This window comes from Epinephelus fuscoguttatus, linkage group LG7 (assembly GCF_011397635.1).
Source record: "Epinephelus fuscoguttatus linkage group LG7, E.fuscoguttatus.final_Chr_v1".
NCBI lineage: Eukaryota > Metazoa > Chordata > Actinopteri > Perciformes > Serranidae > Epinephelus > Epinephelus fuscoguttatus.
Genome location: NC_064758.1, coordinates 45,470,706 through 45,498,676, shown reverse-complemented (window position 1 = coordinate 45,498,676; position 27,971 = coordinate 45,470,706). Strand labels below are relative to the sequence as shown.

Sequence of the window (27,971 nt, the reverse complement as noted above, 5' to 3'; positions counted from 1 at the left end):
GTTTCACCACGGACAGACGAGTGATCACACCGACAGAGCTGCTGCACACAAGCTGAAGTACATGAACACAACAGGAACGAGCCAATCACAGAGCTGATGAGCTGTTGCCACGGTTACCGTCATCTGTCTGCATTTTCACACTGATGGAGGGAAGATTGGGTCAGTACAGAGCTGAATTTACCGCTAGATATTTTTGAAAATTGACCTTTTTTAAATAAAGAATTAAAGTGGGCGGGGTCAACTACAAGTCCCAGAGAGCACTGCTGTCAGAAACAACCAGTCAGAGAGCTTCAGACTGTGCTGCGGGTCAGCTGCTGGGTTTTGATGTTACAGTTGGATCTTTGTAAAACTGATGGAAAAAAAATGCAAAAAAGTTAAAGTGATTATTTTTGGCATTTGGAACAGCTGCTGAGGATTGTGGGTAGTGTAGTGTAGTGTTAAAAGCCTCTCCACAGACCAGATTAAGGCAAATATGTCATTTCCGAAAAAGTTTCCCACAAAACAAACAACAACAAAAACATAATTAGGTTCTAATATTTTAAACAGAGTTCAGACTGTTCGTTAAAGAGTTTCTCTGGAAGAAAATCTTCACTTAAACCCAAATACTGTAAAACTTCAATTGAAGGCCCAGTCACTGTAACGAGCCCGGTGCTGCTACACGTGTCGACAAATAAAGGCCTGTCTCCATCAGAGGCCTGCTCATTTTTATAGAAGTTCTTTGGATGTATAAAACAGGCTGTTGGCCACCTGAGCTAATGTTACTGAGCTGCTTTGATTGCACATACAAATATGAATGTTTAAACTGTTGTCAGTACAGAGATGCTACGCATCATTAGCTTGGTCAGATTCTTTACAATTCAATCATTCAGTTTACTTAACTGAAACCATTCAGATTTAGATGCATGTTTAACAACGGGGATGGAAAAAGAAATGGTGACTGCCTTCTTCTGTAGGGGTCATAAAGTCAGAATATGTGTCCATTCCTTTATTTCCCGCTAAGTTATTTATATTTCTGTAGTCGGTAAGGGTCCACTGATCAAAAGAATCAAGATTTTTCATAAACATTAATCCAAGTTAAGAGCATTGTTTTAACAGGATAAAGTAGTGTTGTGTTGTTATGCTGGGTGCTGTAAAAAAAATGTAATGATTTATATAATATAATAATTAAAATGTTATTCAAAGCCTTATTTATAAACAAGTCATATTCATTTTAGTTCAAATAAACAGTTTGATTGTAGCAAAAGTTTTGTGTGAAAGGAATTAAAGGCCTGTCTCAAATATAGGCCTGTTGATTTCAGTGATTTAAGCAAATGATAGCCTGGGCTTTTAATAGAAGTTTTACGGTAAATATGAACTGATATTATGTTGAGCTGCGTGTTGCAGACAGAGCCGGTTTCATCTCATCATTAGTGTGAACAAACGTCATTTGTTAAAGCTTTATTTTAATGACCCGCTGAGTTTAAAGCAGTTAAACTTCTCTCTGATTATTCTGTCACACGTTCAGTCGATAAAATCTTTGGATGATTCAGAGCCGCTCTTCTTTTTCACATGAAATCAAGTTGATTGTTTACTTTTATATTAATTAATAATGACTGAGCTGTTTCATGAATATATTTCATCACTGAAGTGGAGATGAAGGGGTTAAATAAAAAGCAGAATGACGCCGCCCTCTGCAGGACATTTAAAAGACTTTTTTAAGGACATGACAGATTTTATAAATTAAATTTCCTCCATCACTTTTTCATTTCTTCTCATTTTAACAACAAACGACTGATCAGAGACGATTTTTCACCAAAAGCAGCAAAACATTTAAAAAATACAGGAAATAAAAAATCCTGAAAGACAATGATGAAATACACTTCCTCCTCTTCCTCACCTCCTCTTCCTCACCTCCTCTCCTCTCCTCTCCTCTCCTCTCCTCTCCTCTCCTCTCCTCTCCTCAACCCCTATCCTGTCCTCTTTCCCCTCCTGCTCTTCCTCCTCTCCTCTCCTCTCCTCTCCTCTCCTCTCCTCTCCTCCTCTTACTCTCTCATGTACTCCAGGATCTGATCGATCAGTATTTGGGGGTCGTAGTTCGCCACAGCTCTCCTCCGGCGCCTACGACTCCCATGATTCAGTTCTTCCACATCAGGTGTTGCCATGGTATTGATGCGTTTCATCCTCTGCAGCCCGGCAGCGGGGGGGCTGAGCTTCTCCTCTTCCTCCTCCTCTTCGTCCTCCAGCCTTTTCACTCTGAGCAGAGGTGGGTCGTTGCTAGGTGAGGGAGGAGCCACATCATCAAGGGAGCGGCGGGTTCTCCTGTGGGCGGAGCTAGCAGGTTCAGGTGCTGCAATGGACACGTCCCTCCTCGTACGGCGACCAGAGGAGATCACCGGGGTGTCGTTAGGGCCAATGCTAGACAGTAACCTAGCAACCAGACGTCTGAGGAGGAAGAGGACATATAACGGTATCGTTAGTGCTCGTATTTCTGTACATGGACAAAAGTCGTCAAATGTCCAAAATGGAATCCTCATGTGTCGATGATGAAGTCATCATGTGTCACAGTAATGTTATATTCTGTCAATAAAGTCGTCATCTGTCAATAAAACACAGGGTTATATGGGGAAGTTATTGTCAACAAACTTTGTGATTTGTACTAATCTTGAAACAGGATTATTGATGAGTGTGATGTTGCTGAGACCTCAGAGCGTCCTGGTCGCCTCCTCGGTTCAGTCCTGATGGAACTCGTCCGGCCTGTTGAAGGCGCTCCTGTCGGGCCCTCTCCAGCAGAGTCTGAGCCAGCTGAGGCTCCATCCTGTCGATCACAAGTTGTCAATAACTTTGATTAATGACAAATGCGAGAGCTTAAACCCTAACTCAGTCACCTGGTGCTCACCTGTCCAGCAGCGCCTGAGCCAGCTGGGGCTCCAGGAGGCCCCACCAGGCAGCGGGGGGCCTCCCCATGTTCAGCCCCCGTCCTGTCTCATCGTAGTCCGCGGGGGCCGGGCCCTGGAAGTCTCCTGGTGGCCCCTGATCCTCCTCTTCATCCTCCTCCTCCTCTACCACCTCAACGTCACCTGGGCCAACCAATCCTGCGCTCTCTGCCTCGCTCAGTAGGCGGAGCAAAGCTGCCAAGTATGCTGTGGACACATTTGATTGGTCGAATTATTTGTCAAGTTTTTATTTCTTGAAACAAATGTGATAAAGATTTATTCACAGAACGGATTTTAGAATCAAACTGAAACAGTCACTGTTTCAAGACAGGACAAAATATCTAAAAAGTCAAAGTATTTTTAAAAGTATTTATATTTCTAGAACAAAGTCATGATTTGTTTAACAGCTGACTAATAATTTGTCAAGTGTGATACAAAATTGTAATATTTCAAAAATAAGTCCTAATCTGTTGAGAAAGAAAGTTGTAATTTGTTGAGAAAAAGTCGTAATATGTTTGTAAGAATTTGTAATATGTTTACAATAAAGTCCCTGTGTTCGTAAAATATTGAGGAAAAATATCGTAATCTGTAGAGAAGTGTTAATTTTTTTGAGAGAAAGTCAGAATATGTTGAGAAACAAATTTTAATGTATTAAGAAAAAGTCGCAAAATATTGAGAAAAAACTTGCAATATTTTGACCAAAAAATGTCCTATTATGTTTTTTAATCTGTTGAGAAAAAAGTCGTAAAATGTTTAGAAAAAGTCGTAATACACAGACAAAAAAAAGTTGAAATCTGTTGAGAAAAAGATTTTTATATGTTGAGAAAAAACTCCAACCTGCTCGCTGCTCCTCTTCCTGCTCCCGCCTCTGGTCCCTTTCCACCAATCGCTGGAGAGCCTGGTCCAGGCCCCGCCCCCTCCAGTCATCTGATTGGTAGTACAGGTTGTTGGCCCCGCCTCCCCCCTGGGAAGCAGGATATGACAACACCTGGTCCTCATAAGGCAGCAGGTTACGGAGGTCTCTGCGCTGGCGTCTGATCCCACCCACTGACACATCCAGGCCACGCCCTCCGCCACGAGCTGCAGGTAGAGGCTGGGAGACAGGTCGGGGGTCAGGGGTCAGTAACAGAAGGAAGGTCGAGACCTGAGCGTTAACAACTTGTTTCCTATACTGCACGAGAGGTTTATACCCTCTGCTTGATCTCAGTGCAGCCTTTGACACTGCTGATCACCACATCCTTTTAGACAGGCTGAGGGACAGGGTAGGAATCTCAGGGACCGCTCTTCATTGGTTTAAATCCTATCTGTCTGATCGATCCTTTTCTGTGGCTGTTGGCCCTCATAAATCAGAGTTTGCCCCCCTTTCTTGCGGGGTGCCCCAAGGTTCAGTGCTTGGGCCTATCCTCTTTACGCTATACATGCTCCCTCTCAGAGATGTCATCAGTAATTTTGAAGGTATCTCATACCATATGTATGCAGATGACCTCCAGTTATATTTTTCTTTTAACCCTGATAGGACCGATGGAATTGACTCACTGTACGATTGTATGAATGTAATTAAGGACTGGATGTCTTCTAACTCCCTTCAGTTAAACGCAGCTCAAACTGAGATTTTAATTATTGCACCTGACGCCTCAGCATCTAAAGTGGCCAGCTGCTTAGAGTCCCTCAGTGCAAATGTGCGCCCCAAGTTGAGAAACCTTGGGGTCACATTTGATCGGGCCATGCTCTTCGATGACCACATCAAAACTGTCACTCGCTCCTGCTTTTTCCACCTCAAAAACATTTCCAAACTTATTCCGAGCTAGAAATGATCATCCATGCTTTTATTTCCTCACGTCTGGATTACTGTAATTCTCTTTTCACCTGTCTCAATAAAACTTCATTAGACCGCCTCCAACTAGTCCAGAACGCTGCCGCCAGGCTTCTGTCCAGATCTCATAAGTCCAGATCTCATAAGTTCACTCACATCACTCCAGTCCTGGCATCCCTGCACTGGCTCCCTGTCAATTTCAGGATCCAGCACAAGATTCTAACCATCACTTACAGAGCCCTCCATGGTCAAGCACCTGCATACTTGATGGATCTGGTGTCCTTTCACTGTCTTGTCAGGTCACTGCGGTCCGCTGAAGGCCACCTACTTACTGTCCCTCACACAAGACTAAAGATGAAAGGTGATAGAGCCTTTAAGGCTGTTGCACCGAAATGGTGGAATGCACTACCTCATGAGCTGAGAGCGGCCTCTTCCGTGGACATTTTTAAAAAGCAGTTAAAAACACATCTGTTTAGACTTGCGTTCCATTAATTAGTTGTTGAACACTATAAATATTTTGTCTCCTCACAAAGAGGAGGGTGGAGCTTTTGTTGGGTGTGAGGGTGGGGCTTAAACCCTCTGGATTACTCGACCTTTCCATGGGCGTAACACTCCTGTGCAGTGCAGGTAACAAATTGCTCAACACTCAGAAAACAACAGAGATATAACATGTTAATCAGTCTTTGAGATGTTGGCAGGTGTATTTTTAAACTTGTCTTTATGCTAAGCTAGGCTAACACCACGTCCAGACTGCAGCTCCGCACTGAACACGTAACTGACATCCATCTTAATCCATTTTATTCTCTGAGAGAAACACAATAATTATATTTCCTAAAATCAGTTTTCATCCTCTGCAGGTAAAAACTCCTCAGGACCAAGTAGAAGACCACGAAGAAGAAGGAGAGGTGGATTTTAACACACACACACACACACACACACACACACACGAGTGAGCTTTTTTACATTCATTTCTACATTATTTTTTTAATGACCCTCACCCTCCTCTGTTGGCAGGATGTAAAATTAATTTATGTTATCTTTTAATTATTGTTCTTTATTGATTATATAAGACAGATTGATCATACTGTGTGTGTGTGTGTGTGTGTGTGTGTGTGTGTGTGTGTGTGCGCGCGACTGACATCTTTTAATAAGGATTAGATTACACATGAATATCAGATATATTAATAATGTATAGAGGTCGATTACTCTCGATATCATTTGTGTGAACTGATTGATCGACAGCCTCTGTGATAAAGTGTAATCTGTACATTTAAAACAACTTCCACACTATCAGAAAAGATTTGCACCCCCCCCCCCCCCCAAAAAAAAGTTTACATACACAAATAAATTCTTCAAATAAAAATCTGTGAATACATGTATTTAATTCACAAATAAATGAAAAGCATTAACACAAGCACAGACTTGCACATTTACATTTTATGCTGTCATTTCTTTTAGAATTTGTGTATCTGCAGATCCATTTTATATTTGCAAGGTAGTTTTAGAGTTTACAAATCTGTGATGTTAGAATAGAATAAAATGAGAGTTCATATTTTGACACAAACGCAGGATTCATTTGCTGAAATATTTTAACTTCTCTTTAAAATCTGGGTTTATTTTATTTTGTTTTATTTTTCTGTCGGCCTGTATCTAATAAGATTTGAGGTATGAGTTGTTTTCATTGGTTGATTCAGTGGTGACACCTCACGAGGATGGAAGTAGTTAAAATAGGAAGATGACGGACAGGTGATCAGAGAGCGTGAGCTGCTGCAGCCGCTCAGGTGAGCACATGATGATTGAGAGGTTTGATTCAGAGAGAACACGGACACACGGACACAATGAGACACGAGACATAAGGACTGTGCTCTTCACCTGATCCAGCTGCTGGATCTGAGAACGTTCACGCGAACCATTGTCCATCCTCCGGACAGAGTGACGTCAGAGGTCGGCCTAAGGTGAGTCTCTACCTGCTGCTTGTTTGTTTCTGATCTTTAATGAGACGTGTGAATTCATCCCTCCATGTAAATAAATGAAAAAAATTAAAAACATCTCTTATTAATGAATTATATTTATTTTATGCCCATAATGTTTTTAAAAGTCACATTTAAATAACTTTACGCTTTTCCCTTAAAGTAAAAATAATCTACAATAAAACACAGTTTGTATGATTTTATTGGGTTTTGCTGTTGAAAACTGTCACATTGTTCTTCTTTTCAGCATACAGCTGCTGTAAAGAGTCCCGTCTGTTGTCTGCAGTGTGTAAACATCAGGTCACACTGCAGTCTCCTGACAGTGCTTCATGACCTTTGACCTTTAACTGTGTTTTATAGATATTTAGGATTTTATTTTAAACAGACTCTACAGAGCTGCTCATGTGACAGTCAGTGGTGGAAACTAAAGCATTTTCAGGTCCATTTCTCCTTGTTCTTCACCTCAGAGGTAATATTTTACTTTTCCTGCTCCACATCTGTCTGACAGCTTTAGTTACTTCCTGTCCAGTGATAACCATGTATCTCCAGATGTGCTGATGTTTATAAACTGAACGATGACGATGTGTTCCTTTATGTGGAATAAACTCAGCTGGAAAATGAATTGTCACAAAGCTGAAAGGTTTTTCGTTACTCGTTACATTTGCTTCAACTTCAGCAGCTGATTTTTTTGTTCTATTCTAAAATATAAAAGTCCATAAACTATGTTCATGCAGTTCTGCGTGATCTTTGTTTGTCCAAGTGGTGTTGCCATACCAGATACCAGATACCAGATGCTCAGATTGGGCAGCTGATTGGTAGAGACAGGTAGAGAGGAGAGGTCATCAGCAGGCAGTTGTATTTGGTGATGCTGTGTTACTATGGTTACAGCAGCAGATTGAGATGAAGATTCCCCACCAGATGACCCATGACCTCATGACCTCAAGTTCATGTGTGAACTTTTTCAGACGAAGAATGATTCGTATTGTTTAAATGTTTGCTCTGTTCATCGCGCACACACTTCAAACTGTTTGACAGTTGTGGCAGCGCTGTGTAATACGATCCCTCTCTGATCTGTGATCAATAACTAATTATTGCCACACCTCAAATCAGTGAGGTCGTTCATCACTGGCTGACCTGTGTGAGACACACAGATCACAGTGTGTGTGTGTGTGTGTGTGTGTGTGTGTGTGTGTGTGTGTGTGTGTGTGAGAGAGAGATGAGGATGCTGTCAGTGTCGTCAAGGGAGGCTGTTGCCATGGTAGCATAACGAGCTGTAATGTTCCTGCCTCCCCTAATGAGATTGGTCCTGTGTGTGTGTGTGTGTGTGTGTGTGTGCGGTTGGTGTGGAGGAGGGAGACTTAATGACCAAAGTGATTCTGAAGCTTCAGGCTGATCAGATTTCTATAAAACACACTTCTATCAGAACACTGATGTTAATGCGTTTAATTGACTTACGGCAATAATGAGTCAGCAGTCTGAACAGTGAGTCAGCAGTCTGAACGGTGACTCAACAGTCTGAACAGTGAGTCAGCAGTCTGAACGGTGACTCAGCAGTCTGACCAGTTACTCAACAGTGTGAACAGTGACTCAGCAGTCTGAACAGTGACTCAACAGTCTGAACAATGAGTCAGCAGTCTGAACAGTGACTCAACAGTCTGAACAGTGAGTCGTCAGTCTGAACAGTGAGTCAGCAGTCTGAACAGTGACTCAACAGTGTGAACAGTGACTCAGCAGTCTGAACAGTGACTCAACAGTCTGAACAATGAGTCAGCAGTCTGTACAGTGACTCAACAGCCTGAACAGTGAGTCAGCAGTCTGAACAGTGAGTCAGTCTGAACAGTGACTCAGCAGTCTGAACAGTGAGTCAGTCTGAACAGTGAGTCAGCAGCAAAAAGACCAGAATATAAAGCATTTTGATCGTTAACAGAAGTACTAGGTGAAAACTGATAACGGGTCTCTGCAGAGTCTGAATATCCCCATGGGGATAATAAAGTATCTGATGATGATGATGATGATGATGATGATGATGATAATGATGATGATTCAGCTCCACAGTAGAAGATGAACCAGCAGTTTTGATGATCAGTGTCGGAGCGTCAGATTTGCTGCAGTAGAAAATGAATCTGGTTTAATTTCCTGCTGAGGTGTTTCTGTGTGTGTCAGAGAAACAGAAGCAGCTGCTCAGATTCAACCTGATTTATGACTGTAATATCTCCCAGAATGCATCAGCTCAACTTCATGATGCTCAGTCTTCAGTACAGGAGGAGGTTTAATCTGAGACTGATGATGAAGAGGATGAGGAGGAGGAGGAGGAGGAGGAGGAGGAGGGTGTAATGAGTTCTCTGAGGAACATCACTCAGTCTGACTTCCTGCTGACTCAGTGTTTTTCTGTAGAAATTACAGCCTGATACGAACAGAGGTGTTGAGATGGTAGCTGTTCATATACTGAGAAATATCAACGTGTTGAACCAACGAAGCAAAACGAAGCAGCTGAATGTCGTCTGAATAAGATCCGGGACGTATGATTCAAATCAGAAACAGTTCTGTCCTGTTCCTGTCTCAGAAACCCAAAAAAGACTTTTATACGTCTCATTTTTAACAGCTGACGTGTTTTGATAAAACGTATCTGAAAATGTTCACGAACATGTTTGTTCAAGCTGCTCTCCTTCAGTTTCCTCTCCTGACACTAAAGCTGATGATGATGTCACATGTGTCCTGGTCGTGTTCAGCTCCTGGTTCAGCTTCAGATGAGACGGAGGTTAAAAACTGAAAAGTTAACGCAGACTCAGAGCTCAAGGCCTCCGTCTTCCTCTAAAGTTAAAATAAGATTCTGGGCTTTATTCCTGTCGTGGCTTCTTTCTGACTCTTTGTCACGCTAACTTGGCCGCCTTTATCATCAAGGTTCAGGAAAAGTGGAGAAAACGAAGTGTGTCAGGTGAATCAGTGCGAGCATCCTGAGGCTTTCTAAATAAACTGTAGCTTTACAGAATGTACTGTATTTGTAGACGATCTATAATACAGTGAATCCTATCCATATCTACCACCTTCTTATTATCACAGGTGCTAGCTTGTCATTTATTGATGTTCATATTGTGTATATTTTGTATTTTTACCATATACAGTGTTTCTTATTCATACTAACAATGCAGCTTGATCACTCTGTTTAGTTCCTTCAGCCCACTCCATTAACATTTACTGTTACTATGGTAACAACTGCCAACTCACATTAGCCATTAGCTGAATCCATCAAAACAGTGATGAGCCATAAAATTACAATTTGACATTTTTAACAAACAATTACGCTACCATCGGTCATACCTATTAGGAACTTAGTAAATGTGTTGTCACAAGTTATATTGTCAAAATTAAATAAAGAAGAGTTTAAATCACATGACCCCAGAGGGGCTCTGTACTTTGTCAGTGATGACCTCGCCAAGAAAGGCAGAAAAGTAAGGTTGAGTGCTCATCGATAACAAACATACAATAGAATCTGGAACAATACATCATAAAACTACGATCCACACATCAAAAGAACAGATACTTGAAGGGATGAAGACGTTATAAAATCAGTATTCAAAGTTAGTATGACCCAGAATAAGAGCATCCATAATTATGACAGCAAACATACACACTGAAATTTTTTTGTAGCCGTTAAAATCAACACTTAGAGCATAAACCTTCACACTGACGTATGTGAACAAATACAAATTTTATGCTTTTGCAGTTAAATAAACAGGCCTTTGTGTCCCCAAATGTCCTCATTGTGTCCCAGACTGAACTGGGTCCCCCTAAGGATAGATAAACAAGGCCACACACACACACACACACACACACACACACACACACACACACACAGAGAACAGCAGTCAGATGTCAGGAGAGTTGCTGTAACCTGTTTAATATACGGCCCTGTTGCCATGGGTTACCGTCTCCTGTCGCTATGGTGACAGAAAAAAAAATGTTCCTCTGGTCACAGTGACTGCCCACACACACACACACACACACACACACACACACAGTCTGTTTCTCTCTGCAGTGATTAACCTGATCAATAAATCAAATATTACACCATCAGATGGAAATGAGAACAGACGTAAAGGCAACACACACACACACACACACACACACACACACTGTGATGTAACAGCGTTGGCAGGCAGGTAAACAGCAGTGACATTATTCTGCATCACTATCAGGTTACCGTGACGACATTAAACGAGAACATGCGACACACATGTGAAGCCCCCCCCCCATCCCCCCCTGTATGTATGTGATGCGGGTGTCTGTTCTTACCTGAGCGGTGTGGATCAGCGCGGTGCTGAGCAGCAGGAGGCTGAGAGACGCCATCACGCTACTGACTGAACACACACACGGACACACACTGACTCATCTGATAACAGGGAGGAAGAGGAGGGAGGGAGGAAGAGGAGGAAGGGGAGGAAGGAGGAGGGATGAGAGGAGAGAAAATAGAGATGGAGGGGGAGGAGTGTGAGAGTAAATGATAAGAGGAGGAGGCGCCAAAGACATGAGGTAAGTGTGGAGGAGGGAAAGTGTGTGTGTGTGGGGGGGGGGGGGTATAAAGTGAGCTGATGGGGGAGGAGTGTGAGAGAAGTGGAGGAGGAGCCAAGGACACAAGGAAGGAGGGAGGGAGGAGGAGAGATCAATGACGACCACACACACACACACACACACACAACATGTTTGTTTTCTATCATTTATTCTTGCATGTATCTGCCTATATTTACAGAAGTGTTTCAGGACACGTCTTCAGAGTCTCGGATGTCTTTGCAGCAGAAGGACAAAAAACATTTCTGAAATTAACTCTTCATTTTATTTATTTATTTATTTAACTTGTATTCAACCAGGAAGTCCCACTGAGATTGAAAATCTCTTTTACAAGCGAGACCTGAATTACTGACTGAGACTACTACTGAAAGCGTCAACTGAGCTGGGCACATGTAACATCCCAAGATGGCCGTTTACAGTGGTCGAACTTAAACAGCTCCACCCACAGATTTAATCTGATTGACTTCAAATTTTGTCTGAAGCATCTAAAGACCTTCGACACAGAAAATTATTAAAAGCCTGAGTTTTTGTCGCACAGTCTGCCCCTGGTGAGGTATCAAATTTCCATGTTTTGCCATGAAACAGGAAGTGGTTTCTTACTCCAAACTACATGTTCCAGTCTGCCCCAAACACATGAACACATCCACATGCCAGCAATTATTTATAGTTACAGCGCTACTTTCTGGCAACAGGAAATGATTCTTTGACATAGACCTAACAGGCTGATCACATGCAGCTCAAATGTGGCAAGAAAAGCCTTCACACATTGATGATGCTTCCCGTGTGGATAAATGAACTCATTAGTTTCTGATGGTCAAAGGTCAAGGTCTATGTGACCTCATCTGTCTCATTCGTCTAAACATGATATCACAAGAATACCTTCAGGGAGTTTCTTAAAATTTGGCACAAACGTCCACTTGAATTGAACATTAACCTGATGAGAATTTTGTAGTTGAAGGTCAAGGTCAGTGTGACCTCACAAAACTTGACCCAGATTTCTAACAGGATAAAATAATGAAGGTCAAAAGGTCAAAGGTCAGCTTGACTGTGACATCATCATGTTTTAACGTCATATCTCAGGAACAGAAGGGGAGACATTTGGTCAGATACTGAATTGGTGACTCTAATCTTGAAACTGTGCTGATTGTCCTTGATCCTTGAGAAAGTAGTCGCAGACCAGCTGTGTGATTTTCTCCATGATAATAATTTATTTGAGGAATTTCAGTCAGGATTTAGAGTGCATCATAGCACTGAGACAGCTCTAGTTAAAATTACAAATGACCTTCTGATTGCTTCAGACAAAGGACTCGTCTCTGTACTTGTTTTATTAGATCTTAGTGCGGCGTTTGACACAGTTGACCATCAAATTCTATTGCAGAGACTGGATCATTTAATTGGCCTAAAAGGTTCTGCACTGAGCTGGTTTAAATCTTATTTATCTGATCGTTTTCAATTTGTTGACGTTCATAATGAATCAGCCTTACGTACCAAAGTTTGTTTTGGAGTTCCGCAAGGTTCTGTGCTCGGACCAATCCTTCCTTTAGGTAACATCATTAGAAATCACTCTATAAATTTCCATTGTTATGCGGATGATACTCAGTTGTATTTATCGATGAAGCCAGAAGAAAGTAATCAATTAACTAAACTCCATAATTGCCTTAAAGACATAAAAACTTGGATGAGCACCAATTTCCTGATGTTAAATTCAGACAAAACTGAAGTTATTGTTCTTGGCCCCAAACAACTCAGAGACTCTTTATCTGATGACATAGTTTCTCTAGATGGCATTGCTCTGGCCTCTAGCACTACCGTAAGAAACCTCGGAGTAATATTTGATCAAGATTTGTCTTTTAATTCTCATTTAAAACAAACCTCACGGACTGCATTTTTTCATCTGCGTAATATTGCGAAAATTAGGCCTATCCTGACCCGAAAAGATGCAGAAAAATTGGTCCACGCTTTTGTTACCTCAAGGCTGGATTACTGTAACTCTCTATTATCAGGTAGCTCTAGTAAGTCCTTAAAAACTCTCCAGCTAATTCAGAATGCAGCAGCACATGTACTAACAGGAACTAAGAAACGATCATATTTCTCCTGTTTTAGCTTCTCTGCACTGGCTCCTGTAAAATCCAGAATTGAATTTAAAATCCTACTGTTAACTTATAAAGCTCTAATTGGTCAAGCTCCTTCATATCTTAGAGAGCTCATAGTGCCATATTATCCCACCAGAACACTGCGCTCTGAGAACGCAGGGTTACTCGTGGTCCCTAAAGTCTCCAAAAGTAGATCAGGAGCCAGAGCCTTCAGCTATCAGGCTCCTCTCCTATGGAATCATCTTCCTGTTACGGTCCGGGAGGCAGACACCGTCTCCACATTTAAGACTAGACTTAAGACTTTCCTCTTTGATAAAGCTTATAGTTAGGGCTGGCTCAGGCTTGCCCTGTACCAGCCCCTAGTTAGGCTGACTTAGGCCTAGTCTGCCGGAGGACCCCCCTATAATACACCGGGCCCCTTCTCTCCTTCTCTCTCTCTCTCGTATCCTATTACTGCATCTTGCTAACCCGGCCATTCTGCATGTCACTAACTCGGCTTCTTCTCCGGAGCCTTTGTGCTCCACTGTCTCTCAGATTAACTCATATCACAGCGGTGCCTGGACAGCGTGACGTGTGTGGTTGTGCTGCTGCCGTGGTCCTGCCAGATGCCTCCTGCTGCTGCCATCATTAGTCATTAGTCATACTTCTACTGTTATTATACACATGACTATTGTCACACATGTATACTGCCAGATATTAATACATACTTTCAACATATTGTACCGCAGTAGCCAGAACTATAACTATAATATTATTACTTTCATTAATGTTGTTGTAAGATACTGTCATTACCTGCATCTCTCTCTCTCTCTCTCTCTCTCTCTCTGTCTCATTGTGTCATGCGGATTACTGTTAATTTGTTATGTTGATCTGTTCTGTACGACATCTATTGCACGTCTGTCCGTCCTGGAAGAGGGATCCCTCCTCAGTTGCTCTTCCTGAGGTTTCGACCGTTTTTCCCCGTTAAAGGGTTTTTTGGGGAGTTTTTCCTGATCAGCTGTGAGGGTCATAAGGACAGAGGGATGTCGTATGCTGTAAAGCCCTGTGAGGCAAATTGTGATTTGTGATATTGGGCTTTATAAATAAAACTGATTGACACTCACTCACTCGTCTCTTCACAAACAGACACAGACTCGGACAAGTTTGTAGTTTATTGAAACTTTCCATTGAATAAACACAGCGGGGGGGAGGGGTGTCTCCATAGCAACAAGTCACACACACATCATCATCGTCACTGTCAACACCGTCGCCATGGTTACTGATGCTGAATAGATAGTCATCACACAGGAAGTTACATCACAGAGGCAGAGGGGAGAGTCACGAAGAAGAACGACGGAGAGGAGGAGGGGGGGAGGAGGAGGGGAATGAAAAGAGAGGAGGAGGAGGAGAAGGAGAGGAAAGAAAAGAAATAGAGGGCAGGAGGTCAAGAATGAAAAGTGAAAGAATAAAGAAAAGATGGAGGAGAAATAATAAAGATGAAGAATGGACAGGTAATGACACACATACACACACATACACACGCGCGCACACACACACGCACACATGCACACCTGTACAAGAGAGCAGGAAGTAGAATCACACTGATCATCAGTTACTGTACAACACGAGCAGGAAACACGTCACCATGCAGAGGAAGATACTGACGCTATAAACGGCTTCACTTTAAAAAAACCCCAAAACAAACAAAAAAACGAAAAACAAAGAAGCATCAAGGTTTGTTTTTTTTCCAGAAAGACTCACGGCTGCTGCTGATTGGCTGAGAGCCGAGGAGAAGACAAATAAACACAAACGTCTGTCTGAAGATTAAAACTCAAACACAAGAATTTACTCAACTGCTTCACTGCTGTACCGTCCTGAGCTAACTGCACTCTGAGTACCTCCAAATATTAAGATTATTGATATAAAATATATCAATAATCGATGAAGTATTATTAAAGATAAAACTACCCTGCAGTATAGTAAGTCAGCTGCAAACTGATCAGTGCATTAATGCATCAATAATTTTAGTACAATAATATTATATTATTCCGCAGAGTACTTTTTCTTTTGGTACTTTATATTTTGATGCTGATACTTCTGTACTTAAGATTTTCAATGCAGGACTTTAACTTGTAGCAGATCATTTCTACACTCTGGTATTAGTACTTTTACTGCAGTAAAGTATCCGTGTACTGACACAAACTACAGGAGATTTTTGTTTAATTCATTTTGTCCTAAATGTGATTAAATCTGTCTGAACATGCTACACTAACCTAAGATTCTTTTTAAAATCCTCGTAAACAACACAACAGCTTCGATGCAGCATTTCAACACTCTGTCTGAACTTAGGAGAACACAGTTGCTAAGCAACCAGCAACAAAATGGATGTGGCGAAGACTCCAGATGGTCACATTCATGCTTTATAAACACAGCAGCCGGAGAGCGACGTCTGCTTCAGCTCAGATTACCACAACTAATTATAATATTAATAATTATAATAAATAATCTTCAGACGGACGTTTGTATCTGATCTGAGAGCAGCTGCAGGAATGTGACACACAGCTGAGCCCGTCAATCAAACACACAGACTGTAATGACCAGAAGCCGTCACCGTAGAGACCAGACCAGAGACATAAATATGTAGACGCCGCACTGACTGTGTCAGCCCGTTGCTGTGATACGTCAGAGGCACCGCCATATTGGAGAGAGCACAGTAAACAAGTGACAGTAAACAGAGGAGCTGCAGTTTGTTGTTGTCACCATGACGACGATAAATGAGCTCGTACAACACACACGTGACCGTCCTCTCCTCAGCAGTTTATATTTCTCAACCAACTGAAATGAGTTGTTTTTAATATTTGTTGGTTTATGATTTATGCGCAGTAGAAGAAAGGTTTTGTCTCCAGTTAATAAGAATCTGGACATTTAGTCTCTAATCACTGCTGGACGCTCAGTAAAGTGTTAGACTGACAGGAACTGAATTATTTACATGGTGTAAAATAATCAGGGGCATAAATAAAGACAATGCAGGCAGTGTGAGTGCACTGGGGCCCCTGGGGTGGAGGGGCCTGTAGAGAGAGCGGGCCCTTGCGAGTGATTCAGATTACTACCTTGGAAATATACCTGTGTTCAAAGTTAAATGATAACAAACACAATATTGTTCATTTAAAAATGGTGTTGTTTGCTATAAATGTCCTCAAAAGGCAAAACCATCTGTCATGGTTCTCTCTTTCCTTTTGTTTTAATTTCTTACTTTCCTTGTTATTTTTGTCAGATATGCAGTGGTGATTGCCGGGTAATATGTGTGTTTATGTTGCCCAATGTTGAGTCTCTATTTCTGTCAAGACAATACTTGCACGATGGCGTGCACTGGGCCGGTTGTAACTTCTTTACGCCACTGAAAATAATTCATTGTTATGAGGAATTATAAAATCCTACTCTTGTCAAGCATGAATTTGGTTTATTTTCCTTGGTTAATACATATGGAGACTTTTCCATATAATATAGTTTAATATAGAAGTAGACAACTTCTCAGCTAGCTGGCATGCTAGCTAGCTAGCTAACGCTGTCTGCTTATCACCAACTCCTTGATCACAACATAATAAAGTAACTTTCACCACTGCTCATTTTAGAAAGGACACCACATGAAAACATGTTCTTTATTTAGGTTATCAACTGGACGATGGATCACAGATGTTTGTTTCTGGCTGCCAGTGATCAGCTATAGCTAACATAGCTAGTGCGCTAACATAGCTAGTGCACTATGTTAGAAAGCTTCTCACGTTCCTGTGTCTGGATGCAGACAGGAGCCAATATAACCAGACATTATACAACATAATCAAAGAACATGTTTTCTTGTGGTGTCCTTTCTAAAATGAGCAGTTATTAAAGTTACTGTATTATTTTATGGTCAAGGAGTTAATAAACAGACAGTGTTAGCTAGTTAGCGCACTAAAAAGTTGGCTACTTCCACATTAAATTATATATGGAGGCATCTCCACAAGTATTTAAGCAAGGAAAATAATCCAAATCCATGTTTGATATGAGATTTTACAATTCCTCATGACAATAAATTACTTTCCACCATGTTTATAATTCAGTTCATGTCAGTCTAACACACACTCCTCTGCTGAGTGTCCAGAAGTGATGATACACTAAATATCAAGATTATAATTAACTGCGTCCTCTGGCAGCCATCTTTCTCCTTGTTCCTGAAGTGTCTTATGTCTGTCAGAATTACATCTGCAAAGTCTTGACCAGGCTAAACTGTTGAGCTAGCATTAGCTTTTTCGCTGATGATGTGATGTTAGCCTAAAACTTGCTTTCTCAATTTCATCCTGCCAAGTTTTGCTGCAGTTGTTCTTGTTTCTGGACTTGCTGCTCATTCTGACCCAGTTTCACACCATTTTACTTTTTCTTGGGGTTAAAGCATAAAGGCAGGATATAGATTTCTATCAGGGGTGGTCGAAGCAGATGCAGCATGCAGCCATTTGATTGGTGAGGTCATCCAACTCCCAAGATTCTAATTAACTGGGGACAAAACTTTTTTTCTCCACTACACGTAGATCATAAAGCCATGGATATAACACCGGTTCATTTCAGTTATAGAAAAACTGCAGCTCCTGTTTACTTGAATTTGTTTACAGGAAGTCTTGACCGCTCCAATATGGCTGCACCACTGACGTACGATGTAGGCGTCTATGTTTCTGCATCTATGGACCAGACCCACTCTGAATGTCGAGGCCACGCCCCCTTCTGTTGGATAGAAAATGATCCTCCAGATAGAGATCGGTGATACTGGACATGTGTGGATTTTCATTTTGTGTGCATTCATTTTTTAAAATAAATGTTTGTCTGCAACCTTCTGAACCCCGATATTTCGTCACGCTGACAGTCAGTGTTGAAGTTATAAATTCAGATCATCTTCCTGTTTCTGTCCTGATGTGACAGCAGGTTTTATTTTCCTCAGAAGGGGGCGTGGCCTCGGTAGTGACAGGATGCCTGTCTGGTCCATGAAGCTGGAGTCCAGACTGGGTTCACTCAGAGTGACATCACTTCCTGTGTTGATATTTACATGCAGCAAGACAAACAGCAAACAGCTGGGAGGTGATGTCGGCGGACACAGGAGAGTTGGTTTGGATCCAGGTTGATCTGGTTCTGGTTCTGATTGGTCTGAGTGTGAATCCAGTCTGAACGGCTTCCTATGAATCAGGTGTGTTGATCCTGGGGGCGGGGCATACAACGAGGGGGCGGGGCAGAAACATGAAGAACATTTTCAGCCAATATATCTGTTCAGAGTGATATCTATACAACACGAACATTCTGTCCACAGATTAATATGAAGAACTCTGATCAACATCATCACTTGTTTCATCAGCACCGCCGCCGCCGCCACTGCTGCTGTCGTTGTTCTTGTTGTTTTGGTTCCGTGTTCAAGTTGTAGATTTGTTATTTATATCTCTCTTTTTTTTAGCATTTACACATCAATTCATAATAGTTAACATCTAACCCCCACCCCCCACCCCCCGCCCATTAACCGCAGACAGGCAGACAGGAGTGTTGCATTGTGGGTAGGTTGCAGGCGACCCACTCTTGGTTCACTCCGACGTTTTCTGTGAAGGAAAGACAAACATGTAAAGTCTCTGGTGTTTAAATAAAGTTTCTCTGTTCAGTTCATCAACAAGACTGTGGCAAAAAGAAATTAAAAGTCAGCAAGAACAACGACGACACAGCTCATAGTTTGACATCTGCCATAAATAAAAACGTAATTATAAATATAGTTATTATTTATGTGTCATCAGTCAGACTGTAGCTTATGGAGAAGTGTTCCTTGTAGGCTTTCTGAAAGAAAGCCCTTTCTGACAGAAATCTATTCACTTTTACCCAAACCATGACTTTAAGGCCCTCCAGATTATTCAACGACTTTGTTGGGGACTATTTTTACTGGTGGATTAATCCACATCTGGTGCTGTAGCGAGTGTCAGTGTCAGCAGGTCCGTGTGTGAAATAAATTACAGTGTGTGTGTTTGTGTGTGTTTGTGTGTGTGTTCATGATGATGAAGGAAGATGTGTGTCTCACTGATGTGTTTTTAAGAAGACATATGTGACATCATCACTTATTATATGAATTAATTTAAAGGACCAATCAGACAGGGACCTCAGCCTCCACTTCCTGTAGGACTCACCTGCTTCCTGTCAGTTCACATCTGATTGGAGAAGGAGGTGGGCGCCCCCTGCTGGCCGTAACCCTGACCGTACTCTGCATCCTTCAGGAGACACAACACACAACAGCATTATGCACACACACAGGAATATACTGCAGCACACAGAGTATTTATACTATATATATACTCTAGTACACTAAATATTTAAACTGTAGCTCATTGAGTGTATATATACACTGGAGGTGTAACGGCTGTGATCCATGGGGCACGGCAGAGAAGCGTCACGTAGGCAGAGCAGAGAGGCTTTTTTTTTTAACCTGCTACACAGACTGTGTGTTTGCAGTGTGTGGTTGTGTGTATTGAGTTAAATGATAATGCAGCTGGTGCTGAGGGGTTTGGAGGTTCAGACTGTATTAGCAGGACCAAATGAATTAACTGGACTGTTTTAACTACAGGATGTATTGATTCATTCTCCAGGTGTGCTCTGAGTCACCTGGTTCACACTGTGAGTGTTAGTTAGCGGCCGGGCTCCTCACCTGGTTGTATCCCTGCTGGCTGTACTCAGGTTGGTAGCCTCCCTGGTTGCTGGCGTATGGGTCTTGTTCATACGCCCCCTGCTGGCCATAAGCATCTGGTGCAGCAGGTTTCTCCTGAGGAGGCGGAGCTCGCATGAAGGGAGCGATGATGCCCGTCTCCTTAAAGACGAACCAGAGGTTCCCCACCCACAGGACTAGGTTAATGAAGCCGAAGGCCTGGAGGAGGAAGAGGGGAGGAGGAGGAAGAGGAGGAGAGGATGAAGGAAACAAACCCTTTATTTTGGTAGCGACTAAAATGTGTCTGTAGCACAGAGATTTTTAGTCAGTTCTCTGACTCGGGTATCGCCAAAACTTTAAACGATCCTGAGAGGGTCATCTACCTGATGACCTCACCACAGGTCGGACAGCCCTGACCCTCAGAGGCGTCAGGCTCAGCGATGGTCTTACCACGGAGGTGTTGAGTCCAGACATGACCGGGTCGTGGACTTCACGACAGTGGTTCCCTTCAGATTCGCAGGCGGCAATCATAGTGATCACTTCATCTGGGTCAGTTGCCGTCTTCACGTCGGACAGACCTTTGGCCCAAGCCGCCGAACTCACCAGCCACATGAAGGCAAACACCGCGGTCACACCCAGGTCCTGAACGAACACACACACACACACACACACACACACACACACACACACACACACACACACAGAGTGTATGAGGTCACCAGTCAGGTCACCTGTCAGAGATGGCATCAGGTGGGTAAACTTACGATCAGCGGGCCCTTGTTGTTCTCCTTGTACTTGTCGAAGAAGAAGACGTAGATACTGAGAGCCGCCGTGGAGTAGAGGAAGGCAAAGACGCCGATGGTGACAAAGAACTCGGCCGAGGAGGAGTAGTCACCAACAAGGAAAACACGCTCTTTGTCTGCGTCCTTACAGGTGGGGGCGTCAAAATACACCTGGTGGAGTCTGAGACAGAGAGAGTGGAAGTTCAGATTGTGGTCTCTGACAGCATGAAAGTTCTTCTCACAAATGCAAACCTGAAATTATCTTGACCAGTGATCGTCAACTGGCGGCCCACGGGCCACATCTGGCCCGCCAAAGCTTTCCAACTGGCCCATAGAATATTAATTCATTCAGAGATTCTGAGGAGGGGAAGAAATACATTACACTATTTAGGATATCTCTTTTTTTCTTTTTTCTTAGCAACAGAACTGGAAACAATTTTATTAGAAATGATTTAACATCCCCAAATATGTAAGTTTGACCTGTGAGTTATAAATCCATCTGTCAGCTTATTATTAGCGGTAATGATGCACCAGATTCAGTAATCTCATGAGGAAAATACCAAAATACTAAATGTCATAAAGTAAAAAAGCAACATCCTGACTAAGATATTAATAATCTGTGAAGATGCTGTGTTCAGTAGTTCACCTCTGTCACTCTGTCAATATTAAAACAGACTTTACAAACTGCTGCACAATTCATGCTAAAAAAAAATGGCTCAAATGTGAGCTAATTTAAAAGAATGCTAATAAAATTCATCAGCATAGGCTAACTAATTAATTAATTAGGCTAAGCCTTATTAAGCTTACAAATGTGCCTACAATTAATATAATATGATCACTAATATTAGCCTCGACCTACAAACAAGGTTTAGCTCTAAATCTCTCAGTGTATACGTCACTTCCACCTCATGCAGTTATTCCCACCTGTCTGTCTGAATCAAGTTGCATGGACACAGTGGTCCAAGGCGCTATCAGGAACTACTCTTTACACTGTTTAGTCGTGACATCTATAGTAAATGTAAATTAAAATATGCCTCTGGTGTAACCTGTTAGATCTCAAAGTGGCGACGAGGTCTTAAAATGTAGGCTGTGGAAAATTTCTTGAAAAAGGTCTTAAAAAGTTTAACTTCAGGATTCCTGCTGATCCCTTGCCCATCTTACTTCTTTCAAATATACCAAATACTTTATTGTGACAGACCAAACATTTTGCTCACGTCTTTGATCTGATGTTTTTATTATCCTCAATATGGCTGATGCACATTTTACAATAGTTGACTCTTTTATTTCCCCTCTGGGAGGACGCCCAGACCCCTCTTGATTTGTGTCCCCAGGCATGGGGATACAGAGAAAGTGTCCCTTAGTTTTACACATTAACGTGGCGACCCTGCCTCAGACCCTCATTGATTATGTATCTTTCAAGGTTTAAAACATAATCAGGTGCCCACATACAGGAGTTCGGTCCCCACAGTGTCTGCTTAGAAAAATTCTGGCCCTTGGCCTGATCTAATTAATGACCCCTCATAGCAGCAGCAGCAGCAGCAGCTCTTCTGCTCTCTGCATCTCATAGCATCTATAAACAATTCGCCATGACGATCATCCAGCTCCAGTCTTCAGCTCTCACACAAGTCTATTTTAATCCTTTTTTTGTCTTCATCACCAAACTCTAAATGATCAGCCGTAGCTAAAGATGTTTTCTTTATTAAATAATACAAATAAACTTCTACATATTTAAAGTTTCTCTCCTGTGTTACCTTCACTGTCACTGTGCTGTTTATTCACTGAGGCATTTTCATCTCATCTTGTGTTTGCCTCCATCTCTGCCTGTTCACACCGTACGGTCGGAATCAGTCCTGTGACTCATCAAACACCTGCAGCTGACATCATGTTGTACTGACCTGAACGGATACTCAAACTCCACCTCTATTCTCAGGTCGCTGTATGTCCGGTTCTTACACTCCACCGCTATCTTGAACATCCCAGAATAACTGCCACAGGTGGAGAAGGCAAAGATGGCGAAGAACTGGAGGAGGAGGAGGAGGAGGAGGAGGATGAGGAGAAGGAGGAGGAGGAGGAGAGAAGAAGTTAACGCAGAGATTTTGAAGGTGAAAACACCTTAAACAGCAGTCATGCTAACAGTGAAACACTGCAGTGTGCTGAGCTAAATGCTAACACCAGCATGCTAACATGCTAACAGTGCTAATATGCTAAGGTTTGGCAGCTGTAAGGGAGAGTTCATTACTGGAAAAAGGGGGAGGAGTGTCAAATAAGTTTTTAAGCACTGGGGAGGGATTTGTGTTTATTTTACAGATGATTTTTAAGAAAACATGCTGGTGGGTTTGACATGAATGCTTTCTTTCATTTATTAGCCAGAAACTTTAAAAACAGAAATAATCGTTAGATTTTCAAATTTCTGACGGTCCTTGGACTCATCATGTCTGACAAACATCAGATAAAAAAACAAAAACACAAGAAATTTAAAATGCACAAGAGAGAAAAACAGAGACATTTTTCCCTAAAACTTTTAGCAGTACGCCGTTAGCAACACATGCTAAGGTTAGTACAACAAGGTGACTGACTGCGAGTCAGTCAGACAATGGCCAGCACAAATAAAAAGTTGAAACTTGAAGCCCCGCCCACAGATTCCCGCTCAGCTACAACAAAGAGAGTTGTGTATAAGACGAAGATGGCGCGTCGATGTTTGACATGCTAACACACGCTGGACATCATCACCTAGATGTGCTGGTCACCATGACGAGGACGAAACAACCTGTGTTTAGTGTTTTCAGTTTGATGTCATCAGAGACGTTTTACAGCCTGCTGTGACCTGTTGCATTCTGGGAAAGTGTTCAGAGTTCATACAGTAGCTGTGTTCGAAATCGCTCCCATCACGGATATAGTGCACTATATAGTGTGTTCGCCATTTTGTAGTGTTGTTCGAATTCTCCGTGGTTAATTTCATTCACTATATAGTGGACTATATAATACCCACAATGCACAGCAAATGTGAGTGAACAAACGATGTACCCTACATTTCATTCCCGTATACCACAATGCAATGCGGTCGTCTTTTACCAGAGGAGAAGAAGAAGAACAACCGCAAAGATGGCACAGAAAAGAAACGAATAGGATGCTAGCCGGTAATGTTAGCTCACGAGCTAACAATAGCCACTTAGCTCGCACCAGCCTGGTAGCTTGTAGCTCATGCACTATCGTGGGCTGTTACAGCTCACAATTCATCACTTTCATCATCATCACTTTCATCATCATCTTCTTCTTCTTCTTCTTCATCTTCTTCTTCTCATCATCATCACCATCATCATCGTCATCACCATCATCATCATCATCATCACCATCATCATTGTCATCACCATCATCATCGTCATCACCATCATCATCATCATCATCATCATCCCTGCTTGGCACTGTGTGTGTGTGTGTGTGTGTGTGTGTGTGTGTGTTGCACTTAAGCAGGATCTGATTTTTGTGTTGTTGCTGTGAACTCAGCCAGATTTCTGTTGTACTGAAACATTTTCACAAAGTTTTGGGAACATTTTGGGAACTTAAATTTTTTCAGGACATTTCTGCAGCATCTTTGTGATATTCTGAGAAAATATTGAAACTTTTTGTAAACATTTATAAAATGATCTAGAAACATTATTCTGATTATTAGAATTTGGAATAATGTAGAAGATGTTCATCCAGATGACCACTAACACCCCCGTCTTATTTCATTTGTATTAGTATTCTTATTTATGACTTCCATAGATGCTGATGTCATCAGTGGTGTTAGTGTGATGGACTCACCCATTGTAAGGCCTTAATGAAGCCCAGAGGAACCTTCAGCACCCTGAACTGACCCTGGGCCACCAGCTGCACACAACCAGAACAGATGGAGTTTATTTTTATATATTCATCAAATCACTCAGCTTCTGTCCAACCAGCTCTGATGAGAGCCAGAGGATAATATATAACTTTATTTATACAACACTTTAAAATCAAAGTTAGAAAATGCTTTACGCCACACAAATAAAACCAGACTGTTAAAAATAATACAAAAATAAAATGAAATACAATAACAATATCAGATGAAATCAACAACAATGATAATAGATAAGATACATACAAATTCAAATAGTACATTAAAAATAGAAATAAGACTGTTTGCAAGCATTCATTTAGAAATACGTTTTGATAAGAAATTTAATAGATGTCACTGATTCTGTCACAAAGTGTGTGATATTCAGACATAGTTCTCATACAATAAAAGCACAGATAAAAACAATGTAAAAATATTTTCCACACGTGACAGTGAAGCTGTTAGAGAGCAGCAAGTTAAATTTTGGGATGCATTAACAACTCCTGTTTTGTTACAAGTTACTTAATTAAATTAATTAACTTTCAGCAAGGGATGCTAACGGTCAACATGGAATACTACAGTCGACAAAGGATGCTAACACACGGCACAGGGTGTTAACACACGGCACAGGATGCTAACTCTTGGCACGGGATGCTAAGGATCAGGACGGGATAATAAGTCGCACTCCAGCCCCCCCGGCCCAAAAAGTATTCCATTTCTCACAGCCATGAGTTGTAAAAACAGAAATTATGGTTGGATTTTCAAATTTACCGACGGTCCTTCGACACATCATGTGACAAACGTTTCTGGACAAAAAACCCCATAAACTCATCTGATCTTAAAACTGTGATATTTCATCTAAATCACTTTATTCTACGTCTCATTTCAAATCTGTCCAAAAATAAACCGTTTGCAGGACAAGAGTGAAAACTGAGTCTTTTTTCAACTCCAAGATTTTGATTGTTGTATTTTGTAATTTTACTAAAGATTATTAAAGAAAAGATGTTTTAAAATTTTTGGCAATTTTTTTTCTCTGTTTTTTTTTCTCTTTTCATGTATTTGGCTTTTTTTTGTTTGTTTAAAGAAAATTTGACTTTTTAAATTTTGGGGCATTATTTTTTCTTGAATAGTTTTTTATTGTGGTTTAGGGGAGGGACATACAAATTCAAATGGTTGTGTTTTTGTATTTGTTTATTTATTTTTTAAAGAAAACATGCCTTTGGTTTGGGAAGGTGTGTTCTATTTTAAAATTGGTAGAATTTCACCGTTTATCAGTCAGAAACTGTAAAAACAGAAATTATGGTTGGATTTTCACTTTTCCAACAGACACATCATGTGTGACGAAACCTTCCATCATAAAAAAACTATAAACACATCTGATCTGAAAACAGTGATAATTCATCAAAATCACTTTACTCTGCATCTCATTTAAAATTTGGCCAAAAATAAACCGTTTAAAAGACCAGAGTGAAAAACTGAGACAGGATTTCATCTTCAACTTTTAACTTTCATTTATGGTGCAGGGAGGAGCATGGATTTTCCTCCAGTCACTCAGGGGGGGCAAGAAACAAACAGACCCAAAAAATGAAGTCATTCCCCAGCCACGCCCCTCCTCTGATAAGTAAAGAACAGTCCCTAATCTTTCAGTTAGACCGCAACGAAATCAACATCAGCATCAGCAGAGGAACCCCTCCTCCTCCTCCTCCTTCTCCGGCTGTCATTTCTCACGCGCACACGCACACACACACACACACACACACACACACACACACACACACCACGGTGAATATCGTGTCATCACGCGACATGGAGCTGAGACGTTTCGACAGTTTGTGTTTTTATTTCTGTTCTCCTGCAGACAGCACGCAGGGCTGAGAGCCCCGCACACCGGCCTGCCCCTCCTTATAAAACCTCCCGCATCCAGCATCATCCGAGCATCCCATAATAATCTGATTATTACCTTGAATCATCTGTAATCATCAGATATTTCTGATCGATGACGACAGAAACACAAAATTTCCCCTTTGAATAATAATTAATAAACAAAAATCATCCAGATGTCTGACGACATTTCTTCTGATTCTGATGATTTATGAATTATTATTAATCGTGATTAATAATATGAGTAATGTCTCCGAGCAGCCGCCGTGATGCGGCCCGACACTGAGATGCTTCACCGGGAGACAAACACAAACACCAATCCCCGGCGGGCCGCCCCGAGACACGACACAAACACACCCCGAGCACGAGACATGAGATGAAGATGAAGATGAAGATGAGAGGAAAACATGAAGCAGAATTATAAAATATAATGTGGAGCTATGTACCTGATTTACGACGTCCATCCTGCCGCCTGACGAGAGCAGAGAGAGGAGATGGAGGGAGGAGGGGGGAGGAGGATGAAGAGCAGGAAGAGGAGGAGGGATGAAGGTGGAGGAGGGACGGAGGGGGGGTGTTGCGTCATCATGGTAGTAGGAGGTGTCATGATGTTGGTGATGATGTTGTTTGAGGGGTGTAGGAAAAGTGGACCCATCATAAATATATTTACACACAGGAAGTTTAGTGTTTTCAGTCACATGTGTTTGAAGTTAAAGAACTATCTGATGCAGCAAAATGTTTCTGTCACATTATTATTAATATTTCATCACATGTAACTGTGAACATCAGTAATTTATCAACACTCGTTTTATTTCCACACTGCATCATATTAATGTGTGATGGATGGTCCGTATAAAGACGGTAGGCAGGGACTGTTGTGGCCTGTGAGGTTCACTGTATCAGGACAACAGTACTGAATATGGTTGCCTGTATCATTTTGCACGCACATGCTGATACTAGATTTTGTGTTGACGAGCTCATAGTGTCTCACAGCCTTACATATAAATCACATTGAAAACCCAAGATGGCGCCAGCTCCATGACAACGTCAGATTTCATTCAGTATTTATACATTTTGTTCAATATTTTTAATCAGTATTTTCTGTCATTCCATATATTCAAGCTTCCATTAAGTTTTATTCCAAGTTTTCAAGGTTCATTCCATATATTCAAACTTTAATTCTATTTTAAGTTTTATTCCATATAGCTGAGGTTCATCCATGTATTCAAACTATCATTCTATATATTAAACTTTAATTTATATTCAAGGTGTATCTTTTATTTAATCAAGTTTTATTCCATATATTCAAGGTTCATTCTAGATATTCAGACTTTCATACTATATATTCAAGCTTTATTTAATATATTCAAGTTTGAACCTGTTTTTTCAAACTCTCATTCTGTATATTTAAGTCATATTTCATAT

General features: G+C 41.4%; 2 protein-coding genes across 2 annotated transcripts; both read right to left on the bottom strand.

Moving 5' to 3' along the window:
- Window positions 1-239: 239 nt before the first annotated feature.
- Window positions 240-11,184, bottom strand: pcsk1nl (proprotein convertase subtilisin/kexin type 1 inhibitor, like). Its single transcript, XM_049581979.1, has 5 exons — window positions 10,989-11,184; window positions 3,750-4,005; window positions 2,876-3,119; window positions 2,681-2,794; window positions 240-2,421 (listed from the first exon to the last, which is right to left on the bottom strand). The coding sequence occupies exons 1-5, from the start codon at window positions 11,040-11,042 to the stop codon at window positions 2,022-2,024; spliced, it is 1,068 nt and encodes a 355-aa protein (XP_049437936.1). The 5' UTR covers window positions 11,043-11,184; the 3' UTR covers window positions 240-2,021.
- A 3,303-nt stretch (window positions 11,185-14,487) lies between these two features.
- LOC125891939 (synaptophysin-like) lies at window positions 14,488-27,098 on the bottom strand. The gene is made up of 8 exons (XM_049581557.1): window positions 26,996-27,098; window positions 24,617-24,682; window positions 22,708-22,832; window positions 20,795-20,993; window positions 20,481-20,672; window positions 20,034-20,249; window positions 19,519-19,599; window positions 14,488-18,945 (listed from the first exon to the last, which is right to left on the bottom strand). Exons 1-7 carry the CDS (start codon window positions 27,011-27,013, stop codon window positions 19,534-19,536), a joined length of 882 nt encoding a protein of 293 aa, XP_049437514.1. The 5' UTR covers window positions 27,014-27,098; the 3' UTR covers window positions 14,488-18,945; window positions 19,519-19,533.
- Between the last annotated feature and the right edge of the window lie 873 nt (window positions 27,099-27,971).